Source organism: Simochromis diagramma, unplaced genomic scaffold (assembly GCF_900408965.1).
Source record: "Simochromis diagramma unplaced genomic scaffold, fSimDia1.1 OVJJ01000197.1, whole genome shotgun sequence".
Taxonomy (NCBI): domain Eukaryota; kingdom Metazoa; phylum Chordata; class Actinopteri; order Cichliformes; family Cichlidae; genus Simochromis; species Simochromis diagramma.
In genome coordinates this window covers 206,088-218,481 of record NW_024386935.1, presented here as the reverse complement: position 1 = coordinate 218,481, position 12,394 = coordinate 206,088, and the positions used below count along the sequence as shown (strand labels likewise).

Below are 12,394 nucleotides of genomic sequence, written 5' to 3'. Positions count from 1 at the left end.
TCTCAAACTGAAACATGTTTTTCTTGTAGCAGATGTATTCTATGGTAATGTTACTCAAATTGGGCTTGAACAACTTTTTCTAAATTAAAATTTCAATATGACAAAGAGTTTTGTAAACCTGCACTGAGTCTATTAACAATGTGAAACTTCAAACCAGGGTGATGCTGACTCCACCAGATATGCCACAGGTAATTAACATTAATTTAGCAAGTTAGTCAAACCAATCAGTGGTGGTTGTTATGCTTACTGCATACTGATTAGTGGTGTAATATTCATCTAGAGGGTCTGCCAGATTAAGCCATTACAATCCAAATAGCCTTAAGTGGTAGGATGGTAATAAAACCCTCCAACACTAAGCTTGTACTTACAACCTACACTCTGAAGATGGAACACATCTTTTATGGAAGAAACATATGGAATAAACTACTTGGTTAGAAAGCTTTAGCTCGTGCATGTTGTTAAGAAATGCCTGAAAATCTATTTTTTTATTGTTATAAATTCTAATGATAAAAGAAGAAGAAAGAACAACGTCAAAAGAATATTAGGCAATTGAAGCATATTGGAAACACCTGAATGAAAATGACAAGGAACATATGATGGATACAATCTCAATAGATCCAACTGATGGCAGTATAAATTATTTGAGATGTTGAATTTGAAGATTGTATTTCTGCCAGAGAAATGGCTAGTGTGTCCCAAAGCTTGCCACTTCTATACAATTTTTTTGGCACCTGGCAAGTGTGACTTCACACACAGTGACACTCTTGACAGAGCAGAGGGCACCAGGGATGGCTGGAATTGTTTTACTGTGTGGTATGTAATTTTTGTATGATGCATTAACAGGCAGAATGTGTGATTTCTCAACTCATACTGCTCAGGTTAATGGACCCGCCAAACGATGAATAAACACCAAGCCTCTGGTCTGTCCAATGATGTCCAATTATCCTGAACATTTACCAAAGGAGAGAAATGCATCTTTAAAGCTGAAAGCTCATTGCTAGCTTTAATCATTCTTACTAGAAGGGCATTCAGAGGATGTCCTTTTAACATCAACAACAAAATGTAATGCGTTCTCTCTTCATCATGCTCTGCCTCTCTAAACCATTTAGTGAAATTGGTCCAGGTATTTTTTTTTTAAAACAAATTCAACTGGAGACAATTTGGTTTTTACTCGAATGAAGAAATTCTGAATATGTTTGATGCATTTTTTGTATGAACTTCCAACTTGAATATACAGGTCAGGGACATTTCTAACAGTTTTCATTCTTTATGAAGCAGAAAAAAAGCACAAACATCATTTCTGAATTTCTTTTATTTCTTCTCCTGAGACGGGAAAATAAAACAGGATTCCAATCCTAACATTCTGAACAGATTGTTCATTATCGTTATGTCCATCCCATTCATGACTAACATTTACTCCACATTTCCTCAAGCAAGAAAATTTTATGTGAGTAAAGTATAAGGTAAAATGTGTGGTCGCCTGCCATATATTTATTTAGACTTGTTCCATTTAGTCTGTTTTTCTCATGTAGTGTCATCATGATGATGGGATTTTTTTCCTTTTCTCCCTCTGTTCATTTCTCCCTTTCTCATTTTCATCTCTAAAGCACTCCTCTTCCTTCATTTTGCTTTCCTGACATTTCTGAATGAGCCTGCTTTGGATGAGCAGGTTGAAAGATTGTTATCCTCCCCTGCACTATCCGTCTCACCACAGGCCATTTAAAACATTGCAAGGAAATCAAAAAACTGTGAGGGAGAGAGGGGGAAGGAGAGGCAGGCCCACCTCCAGATGCTGCGATCCACCAAGAAATTCTTGTGAAAGGAATTTATTTACTTATTTGTTTTTAAATGGCTCTTGGGGAAGAGAGGTTTTGTTTTCGGTTTTCAAATGTGATGCTGAGAGGCATGTAACCAATCTACTACGAGGATGAATCATCCAAAATGTTGTATTGACTACGGAAGTATAAAGGAAAAATAAGATTTAGTATAAAAATACATAATAATAAATAGAAGCACGAGATCAAAAAGTAAATTAAGCTGTCTGGGTTAAAGTAGTTGCTCAGTACCTTGATGTGAATACCAGGGTTAATACTCAAACTGAGTCCAAGTCTACAAATGTTAAGGGGCCTGGATCTGGGGAGAAATCTTTGGATCTGGTGTCAGCCAGCAGTTTTCACGTTATTCAATATTAGCGGCTAGAACTGGGTTCAGACTAGAGTTAGGTTTTGAGAATTAGTTGTGATTTTTAGCTTGGTGTTAAAAACAAGAAAATATGACAACTGATCATCCAAACAACATCAAAGTCGACACTCACCTGGGTCCAGTTTTTGTGTTGTTTTCCACCAGAAGGATTTTTTTTTTTTTTTTTTTTTAAAAAGAAGCAAATTGAAGAACAAGGTTTAAGTGTAAAAAACAATGGTCCCTACCTCTTTAAAGCATGGAGAGGGGTTGCGCATTTGCTCCAGCATGGCCCACTTGACAGTGGCCTGTCGGATGTTGCCGTCGTATTCCCGAGAGCTCTGGGTGCCACTGGGAGTTCCTCTAGATCGTTCATACCCTGGCTCATTGAAGTAAGGCTCAGCCACCAGGATAAGGGACTGCACTGACACTAGCACCTGGTTTGCAAATTAAAGGAAATATGGGAAAAAATGGAAAATGTGATTCAGGATTTCAATTGCAGGCATTATTATCATTATTATTATTATTATCATTATTATTATTATCATCATCATAACAATTTTTTATTATTATTATTATTATTATTATTATTATTATTATTATTATTAATAATAATAATAATAATAATAACAACAGTAATAATAGCTTAGTGCAGCTTCCAGATAAGCTAGGAAGAAAAAAAAAACAAAAAAACAGAAACACATTTTAAGACTTACAACCAAGTTAGGTATAATCCTGATACACTGACAAAATGAGCCTGAAATCCCCTCAGTGTCCTCAACATATGAATTGATCTTGGCAATGGTGTACACTTAAGAGTCTGACAAAAGCAAGGGATGTTTTGGCCCCATAAAAATACAGCCTTCAATATATCTTTATTAACAGCTCCATTAATGCCTTGGCCTGTCTCAAGGAGACTAAGGACGTCTTCCTGCATTGCTCTGTCTGTTCCAAGCCACTACATAACCAACAATGACGATGTTGTGATTGGAGGCCTGCCTGCTGGCCTGAGCCACTGTGGAGCTGGATGAACTTGAAAATGCTCCATCAAGTTGATACCAATGACCTTCAATTGATACAGTCTGCTCCTCTTAAACTGGGCTGCCTAATTTCAGAGCCAAAATCCACTCCAGATGATGACCACTTTATTCTAGCCAACTCCGGTCTCCTTTTCAACATATTTTCCAATATTGATCACACATTGTCAATGGAAAATTGTATTTAGTAGTCAGTATAATCTTTTAGTGATATAAGTTTGCATATGGTAGAATACTGCATGTAGTTATTTGTATTAGGAAATATTCAACCATGTATACTTAGAGGCATATAATTAATTGTGTGTGATCTTTAACAGGCTGCAAAGGCTTGGTGTGTATTCCACACTAGAATGCACACCCACATCCTGGGAGCACGAGAGAGGTCATACCTTCTCTTATTGTTTTATGGTAGGATTAACGTAGTTACGTCTGTTTTAGTCTAAGTGCTTTAACTGCTTGACTTCCTCACCAATGTTATCTAGGGTGAGGGAGGTCTACTCTCTTCCTGACCAAGGATGTGCCTTTTATGACCCTTTGACCAGCAGGACACACACACACACACACACACACACACACACACACACACACACACACACACCTACTGAAGTATAAATAAAGATTGGGGCAGTTTCTTAGTGCGAGTCTCAGTCTGGAGGCTGCCCTTGCTAGCAAGAAGTTCTGTGTGTTTCTCTTCTCTGAGTCTTTACTGAAGAAGTGTTTTAGAATATTTTCCCTAACACACATTATAATCAAAAGACATCATCCATTCATCGATTCATTCTCTTCCACTTATCTTTGTCTCAGTCAAATAATGATCTGAGGGATGTGTTAACATGTCATGTTTAGGGACATATGTATTTATCTATGGACAATGTAGCAGACTGAATTTAACACAAGAAATTACAAGAGTAAGATAATTATTTATCTTGAAATAAACAAAATCTAGGCTTCAGCAAAGTCCAGACAACTGTACTGACACACACCGTAATAAAATGGGAATGGTTGGTGATATTAAAGTCCTGTTTGTGGCACATTAGTATATGTGAGGGGGCAAACTCCTCAAGATGGGTGGTGACCATGGTGGCCATTTAGAAGTCGGCCATCTTGGATCTTGGAGCGGATCGAAATTGTGTTGATATCTGGTGAACGCAGTAACCGGGTCATTGCAGCAGATTTCAATGCAAGACACCCTACGAGACCACCCATCTCCCACGATCCCTCCAAGACTGTTGGAACAACAAAAGTGATGGTTTGGTGTGGTATATGGGGTACAACGATAGTGGGTCCATTCTTCATCAATGGAAACCTCAAGGCCACTGGATATTTGAAATCGCTACATGATGATGTGTTCCCCTCTTTATGCACTGAAGCTGGCAGGTTCCCTGAGTTTTTCCAGCAAGATGGTGCACCACCACATTATGGGTGCCAGGTCCGAGCATTCCTAGATGAACAGTTTCCTGGAAAGTGGATTGGTCATCGTGGGCCAGTTGAATGGCCCTCAAGGTCTCCCGATCTGACCCCCTTAGACTTTTATCTTTGGGGTCATCTGAAGGCAATTGTCTATGGTGTGAAGATACGAGATGTGCAGCACCTGAAACTACAGATACTGGATGCCTGTGCTGGCATTTCTCCTGCGTTGTTGCTATCAGTGTGTGAAGAGTGGGAGAAGAGGGTTGCATTGACAATCCAACACAATGGGCAGCACATTGAACACATTTTATAAGTGGTCAGAAACTTGTAAATAACTCATGAAAGAATAAAGTTACGTTGAAACCAAGCACACCATTGTTTTTCTTGTGACATTACCAATAAGTTTGATGTGTCACATGGCCCTCTTCCTATTGAAAAAACAAAAGTTGTATCCAAGATGGCCGACTTCTAAATGGCCACCATGGTCACCACCCATCTTGAGGAGTTTGCCCCCTCACATATACTAATGTGCCACAAACAGGACTTTAATATCACTAACCATTCCCATTTTATTACGGTGTATCCATATAAATGGCTCACCCTGTACAATGAGATTCAAGTCCAAATATGTTTTTCCTAAATAGAAACTAATGGTTCCAATTGAGAAATATTAATTTTATAAATTTTGGGACATCGATGGCAAACAATATACAGTTAAAGAAAAGTGAAAAATGTTTAATGATACATCACTAGGAGGGCTAATAATAACTATGCTAGGTTTGAGACTTAAAATAAGTCTTTATGTGGATTACTCATCATTGTATTTTCTTGAATAACAGCTTTAAAACACACTTTGTTTCAATACAGATCCTTTAGGATATAACATTTCTGGGCCAAATCTTGCAAAAGGTACCTGGCCTGGGCTACTTGATCATAAATCAACAAAATAGTGTGTGTGTGTATTTTCACAGTTTATATGGAGCCCATATATAGTCGTATGTATACATGACCCCCTGTAAAACCCCCTGAGCACATACTTTTTTGTTTTTGTTTCTTGCGGTAATCACACTGTTCTTAGTTGCTAAAGTTCATCTTATGGAACACTGCTGCGCCTGTCAATGCCAGTTCTCTCAGAGAGACCAGTAAAAGGGCATTGGATGCCACCACTGGCAGGAAAATTTTCAATAATCAGTTTGGTACCATACCATTTTAATTTTCAGATTTATTACTGCTCTATGAACTTGATGCTGAAAGAGGACTACTGGAAACAATACTGTCACTGGTATATGCACACACATGAAAGAAACACCAGTAAATTCTTCTAGCAAGCAAACACATCAAGAAATAAAGACATGCAGACATCACCCTTTATTGCTAATCCTATTTCAAAATGAATGATATCGAATTTTCAGTTCATCTACATCTGATTTTAGAGAGGCATCTTTATGTCTACATCCAAAGAAAGGTTCAACGAAAAGGGGAAAAAAAGAAATAAAATTAAGATTAGAAACATTTCAGATTAAGAGTCTACAAAATCAAGTCTAATGACAGATGGCATCTTGGGCATACATGCCAACTGATTGCAACTTCCAGATGAGTGATGTGTGTAAGCAGGCATAACCCAGAGGCTGAAATGATAGTGGTTTGTGTTTGGTTTATCAACACCCACACAGTCATAAAGAAAAATAATAACAGAACTTTAAAAAGAATCCTTCATGGTAGCTGTCAGAACCCCAGGGCCATTAATACAAGGTTCCTGGGGCTGTAATGAGAGGGGAGTAATAAACTATAGCCTATGACACAAAGACTGAGACAGAAGCCTGCTGATCCATTGATACAGGTGATTGTTATGATGGAAAACCATCTTACCTGTAAAAAGCTTGAGGTCTGTGGGTTCCATTTCTCTTCTGGTCTCCCGTGCCATGTGTTGAGGATACTTAAACAAACCTGATTAATAAAAGACAAACAAAACATTATGTGCCAAAATCCATGTGTATTACCAATGTTAAACATACAATATTCAAGTCCAGTAGATTTTTGTTACCCCTCTCTCAGACTTAATATGGGATGTGGGCAAATTGTCTGATCTATAGAGTGGTTCAGATATTCATTGAAGCTTGTTTCAGTGAACACACACACACACACACACACACGCACACACGCACACACACACGCACACACACACACACACACGCAGCAAAGTGCTCAACCATCTAATCAGATTATCTGCACAGCTTGTTTCTTTTACTTACAGTACCAAAATTCTGAGAATTCAGTGAATTGGTTGGCAGATTTTGCAATTAATACACATTTTAAAAAGAAGAAAAAAAAATACATTTACTTTGCCATCATTGTAGAGGTTTGGGTTAAAGCGCACACTGTGTCCGCCAGTGGTCTCCAGATTGACCAGAGGTGGTGAGTTGGGATAGTCTTGGGGAAAATAAACATCAAATTCGAAACAGCCATTGGCATATGGTGTGTCAGCTGGACCAGTGATGAGAACCTATGAAAACAAACAAAAGGGAAAGCTTAAATATAAACAAAGATTAGTTATCAGCTTAGTCATTATCACGCTGAAAGAGGGTTAATTGGAGAAAGGTGAATGTACTGATAACAGTAAATTTAGATTTTAACAAAAGTGCAAATGGCAAAAGTTTTAATGGAGAAATGGCGCAGACACAGCTAATGCTGTTTCACAGCTGCAACAAAGTAATTACAAACAGGCCAAAGGGTGAAATTAGAGGAGAATTCTAACTACAGTACTCACTGCTGAGCATTTGTGGCAAAATCTGATTTATTTCCTAAATATAACAAACATAAATATAATGTCTAATTGATATTGAGTAGACTTGCTGTTTAACAGCACACAGGTTATACAAGATACCTTACTCTAAATGTCTATTGCAACACAAATTAAGGATTGTTTCTTGATGACTTGAGACTCAATATTGACAACATTTGGTAGGATCGTCCATCCATTATCAACTCCTTGTCCAGGTCCAAGTCATAGGGGCTGCTGTCTAACTAGAGTTGCTTCACACAGCACAGTTCATAAACACAGACGAGGGCAGGGACATTGACTGACCAATAAATGAACAACCCTGCCTTCATGTTTAAAGCTCTCTTTACCACAACAACAAGGATATTGGCTGATAACACTGACAAACAACGGGGACAACTAAGCAGTCACTATGCAATATACTGTGCCATAGACCATTTCGCTGCTACATCTCATTAATGAGTATATTTCATTGCTAGCTTGCCTGCGCTCAGTGGATATGCGTTCGACTACTCCGCCTAGGCTGCACTGTCGAGCGCAGATCCACTGAGCGCTCAACACAGACAGCATCGTCAGAAGGAAAGTTGATAAAATAAATTTAAAAATTTGTATTGTTCGATACATATGCGTACTGAACCGAAAGCACTGTATCGAACGGTTCAATATCGATACGAGTATCGTTGCACCCCTAATATAGGCGCACACACACACACACACACACACACACACACACACACACACACTCTCTCTTTTTCACCAATTTTGTTTTATTCTGATTTCTTACTGTGCAATTTCTGTCAGTGTTCTGCTACTGGAAACTGAATTTCCCAGAGAAACCTACCCGAGGGATTAATAAAGTTCTATCTAAACAACATCACTGGCAAAAAGCAATGACATGACTCCCAGACCACTGAATCTTTTTCCCTTGTCTAAAGTTCACAAATTAAGTCCAAAAGTTTACAAACAGAATCGGCAACCAAGGGCACCTCTAGCAGTCTAAAACCCACTGGGTTAACGTCCTACTTAATACTGGCTACTTGAACAACACAAGTCACTACAGTAGTACGTATAGGGACCAAATAGTCTACAACAATGGGCCAGATAAAAGATTTAAATATTCTATTGAAATCAAGGACTTTCATGGACTTCAGAACAACTTTGGCCTCAAGTCATCTTAGGAATGAATTTTCAACCTTGGCACATCTTTCTTTTATGAGTTTCTATCATTCCTCTTGGAAAATTATTCAACCTCACTATCAAGTGCTTGAATTAATGCCTCAATTAAAGGTAGGTGTATGGTGCTGCTGGACCAAGTCTGGACTAAGAACTTCTAAATACCTCTAGTGAACATATCTATGCAGGTGCATTGCATAAGAGATTCTATTCACATACTGAAGTGCTCACTGAATTTATATCGGGCATATTCTAGTCCTAAGTAAGGTAGACGTGTTTTCCTTTCATAATGCGAACATCCTGACCCTTGTGCAAACGACCACATTGGTCTTGAGTAGTGTTAGGGGTTTTGTAACACTGAGATTATGTAGCAGCTACACTAAGATTTCTGGAGGGCACTGGGTGCCACTCATGCATTAAGGTTATTTTGACATGAACATTCAGGCACATCACTTTCATTGCACTTTCCACCAAAGTCAAGTAATTCTGGTGTGGAAGCATTTTGAGACTGAAACTGACTGTGCCACCTGGAGAGTGTTGAATAAATGCAGTTGGCTGTTTGGTTATTAATTTAAGGATGTGGGGTGAGCTACTAGGATGTACTGACCCCTCACAGATCTTGATGTTTCCACCTCATCAGCCACTGTCCCTCTCTGCTCATGCTATTCCTTGGGCCGTGCTATTATAGGGGGAAGTTAATTTTGGTAAATTCTGAACATGTTTGGATAACAGGGGCGTTAACTGAGGTCAAAGATATTTTCTTACTTCAGTTTGTGATTACAGATAAGAATATACATCCATCCATTGCATTTCTTGACTAATCAATGTCAATGTTGCACTGTTGTGTGCAGTGTTTTAATCATATGTCAGCTTTGTTGTTAGTATGCTGCGTCTTTATTTGGAATATTTTCCTGCCAAAAATGGAGCTAAACAGATGAGAATTTTGACATTTAGCAAAGGAGACTTTGCCATTAATCAACTTGCGGTGTAAGAGCCATTTATCAAATGTCACTAGGGGAATGACTAAGAGCTGCTGATGACAACTCATATGGCAGGAGCACCACAGAAAAACAGCACACAAAAATCCTGGGAGTGTTGATTCACTCACCCACTTCTCACACGAGTGGATTCTACTAAGCCCAGAGTGCATTCTCAATCAAAACAGTTACTACAACACACAATGTATCCTCTGTATTCTTATCATGCAGTGTGAAGTCATCGTAGCCTGCTATAAATCTGTAGCCCTAAGCCTAAAATAGCGGATAAGCTCTATTACCTTCATGATATCCAGCCTCTCCTCATCGCAACGGACAAAGACACTCGAAGAAGCAGACAGAGGCAGAGAGGTGGACAGAGTGACAGCCTCTTGGGCAAGGCGGCGAGATCTGGCTGCGCTGTTTGTATCACTGGCGTTCTTCACCTGAGACATGTAGTGGTAGTTCACCTTGAACATCAGCTTTCCATCCTCATCTTCTGATACCATTTCAAAGGTGTCTGGACAGAGAACAGACACACAGGTCAGGATAAGTTCAGCGCATTACTGTGCTCAACCCAATTATAAACACAAGTGAAAATGGAGCTTTTTCTTTTATAAGCCATATTCAAACAGATAAAATGCGATCTAAATTCACGGTAATAATTAAAGCAATAAAGGGAGATGAAATACTGTTTGTGGTCGCGGTATGTTACCCGTTACAGGAAGATCGACCTGCTGTTCTGAGTTTATGAACCTCGTACTCCATTCCAGAATTAATCAGGTCTTTTTTATTTATTTTTATTCACTTACATATACAACACACACACACACACACACACACACACACACACACACACACACACACACACACACACACACACACACACACACACACACACACACAACGAAAGATGGACACTATAGAACCATGACAAAAAAAAAGATAAATAAATAAAATAAAATGGACATAGCAGCCCTGCTAGCACTAAAAACTCTGGACTCTTCCAGAGAAAAGGCTAATGAATTCTGTGTGTCCCAGGTTAGCTCACTGTCAGCATACTTGTAACAAGTCTCATAGCGGATATATATATATTTTTTTTAAGATCTCAGATCCAACTGATCTGACATCGATGTTTGTGCTTTATGGCCAGGAATGTGAACTTCTTGTGAATAAACTGGTAATAACAGGGATTAGTAACAAAACAAAATTTAAAAGAAAAATAGTTTTTTAGTTAAATGCTAAAATGACACATACTGCACACAACTTTTATTAACATCCTTATGTAACAAGTCTCTTGTACCTTCATTGAATTTATTTTTAACTCCCGACCTGACTGTACTTTTTTACCACAAAAAACAAAACAAAAGTGTGTAAGTTACTGAACAAGTGCAATATCTTTTATAGCTAAAATGCTACAAAAAAAGCTCAGATATTGCTGTATATTGTTTAAACAATATACAGCTTGAGTCATAACGTGAGAAACATTCAGATGAAACAGCCACCCTGTCTTGAGTTGTCTATTTCTATGCTGTCTGCATACCCAAACAATGGTTACAGTCAAGTCACTTACAATGACCTCAGACATCAACCTGCTTACAAAATCAATTGCAAGACAGCAAAAACAGTGTAATTAATCATGACATGGCTGAGTGGAGAGTGATGGACAAGACAAAAGAGATCAGCTGGATGGGAAAGTAGCCTGATTCTGCTTCCCTTTCAGAATACTGGTGTGAAGACATTAGTAAGCATGTCAGACATGAGATAGAACAAGAAGATTTATAGCAGAATAGTGCATCACTTTTTGTGTATATATATTTACTGATTGATAGAAACTCACCAAACTGTAGTTTTTTCATGGCAGCTACATATTTTTCCTCCAGAGAGCGGAGTACGGACAGGGGCTTCGGCCGGCTTGACACCTTCCTTGAAGACTCCACTAGTTTTTTCTCTGGTAAAGAAAAGGTTGAGAGTAGGGAGCAAAAATATCAAAGCCCAGAATAAGGAAAAAGACCTAGGAATGTGTGTGTTTTATGTTTAGGTGTTTCATCTTTACCAAAACCTCCCACATGCCCAACAGGTTTGTTATATACTGAGAGTTAATAATAAAAGTCAACTCTACCTCTCACTTATCACATCTGGTTTCAAAACACCAAGACGACAATGACAAATACTCAGCTAGAGGCTTCAAAATGGGATTTCAGAAACCAATGCAGCTAAATCCATTTGGTGCACAGTTTGTGTGTGTTTGACCAATGTAGCCAGGACCACTGAACAAAGGGATATTTTCTGTGCATCTAAGAGTCCCTTTAGAAATGAAGTGTCCTTTAACTCAAATGAAGACTGAGGAAGTGCAATATAAATTATGTCCTGCTACATTCACAAATGGAAATTGATGAGGTACAAACTAAAACCAATACATTCAAACATAAAGGTTCTGTAATAAATTCTTGCTTCATTAGGGTTCTAGTCAATATTCAGTTTTAGTTTGAAGTGTTAAATCAATTCAGTTTGGAGGCTTCAATTTTAGATGTCACTGACCTACATTGCATTATATACAGTTATTCAGCCTTGTTTATTTAATTCAAGGCGCTATAAAGGGATGAGTTGTTTCTAAGACTTTTGGATAAATAATGAATTTCAATCAGCATACATTACGTCTATTAGTGTTACATTTAGTAACTATATTTTCTGAGATTAATGCATAATAATACTGTCTTCACCTAGCTACCAAGACATATAAGCAACAAGGCAATTAAATAGTATTGTGACAAAATATTTTACAATTCAGCGGCAGGCTCATAGTTGCTGGCCCACTGAGGTGATCTCAGCAGCTTTCACAA

The 12,394-nt window shown here is 38.3% G+C and overlaps 1 protein-coding gene across 3 annotated transcripts in view; it reads right to left on the bottom strand.

Moving 5' to 3' along the window:
- birc6 (baculoviral IAP repeat containing 6) overlaps positions 1 to 12,394 on the bottom strand; it is a 139,305-nt gene that overhangs the window by 10,358 nt on the left and 116,553 nt on the right. For all 3 annotated transcript variants that reach the window (XM_040037149.1, XM_040037151.1, XM_040037150.1), the window contains exons 67-71: positions 11,392 to 11,502; positions 9,854 to 10,071; positions 6,967 to 7,128; positions 6,495 to 6,572; positions 2,427 to 2,615 (exon numbers count right to left, since the gene is read on the bottom strand). In XM_040037149.1, the coding sequence (XP_039893083.1) occupies positions 2,427 to 2,615; positions 6,495 to 6,572; positions 6,967 to 7,128; positions 9,854 to 10,071; positions 11,392 to 11,502 (758 nt within the window). The remainder of the gene's footprint in view (positions 1 to 2,426; positions 2,616 to 6,494; positions 6,573 to 6,966; positions 7,129 to 9,853; positions 10,072 to 11,391; positions 11,503 to 12,394) is intronic.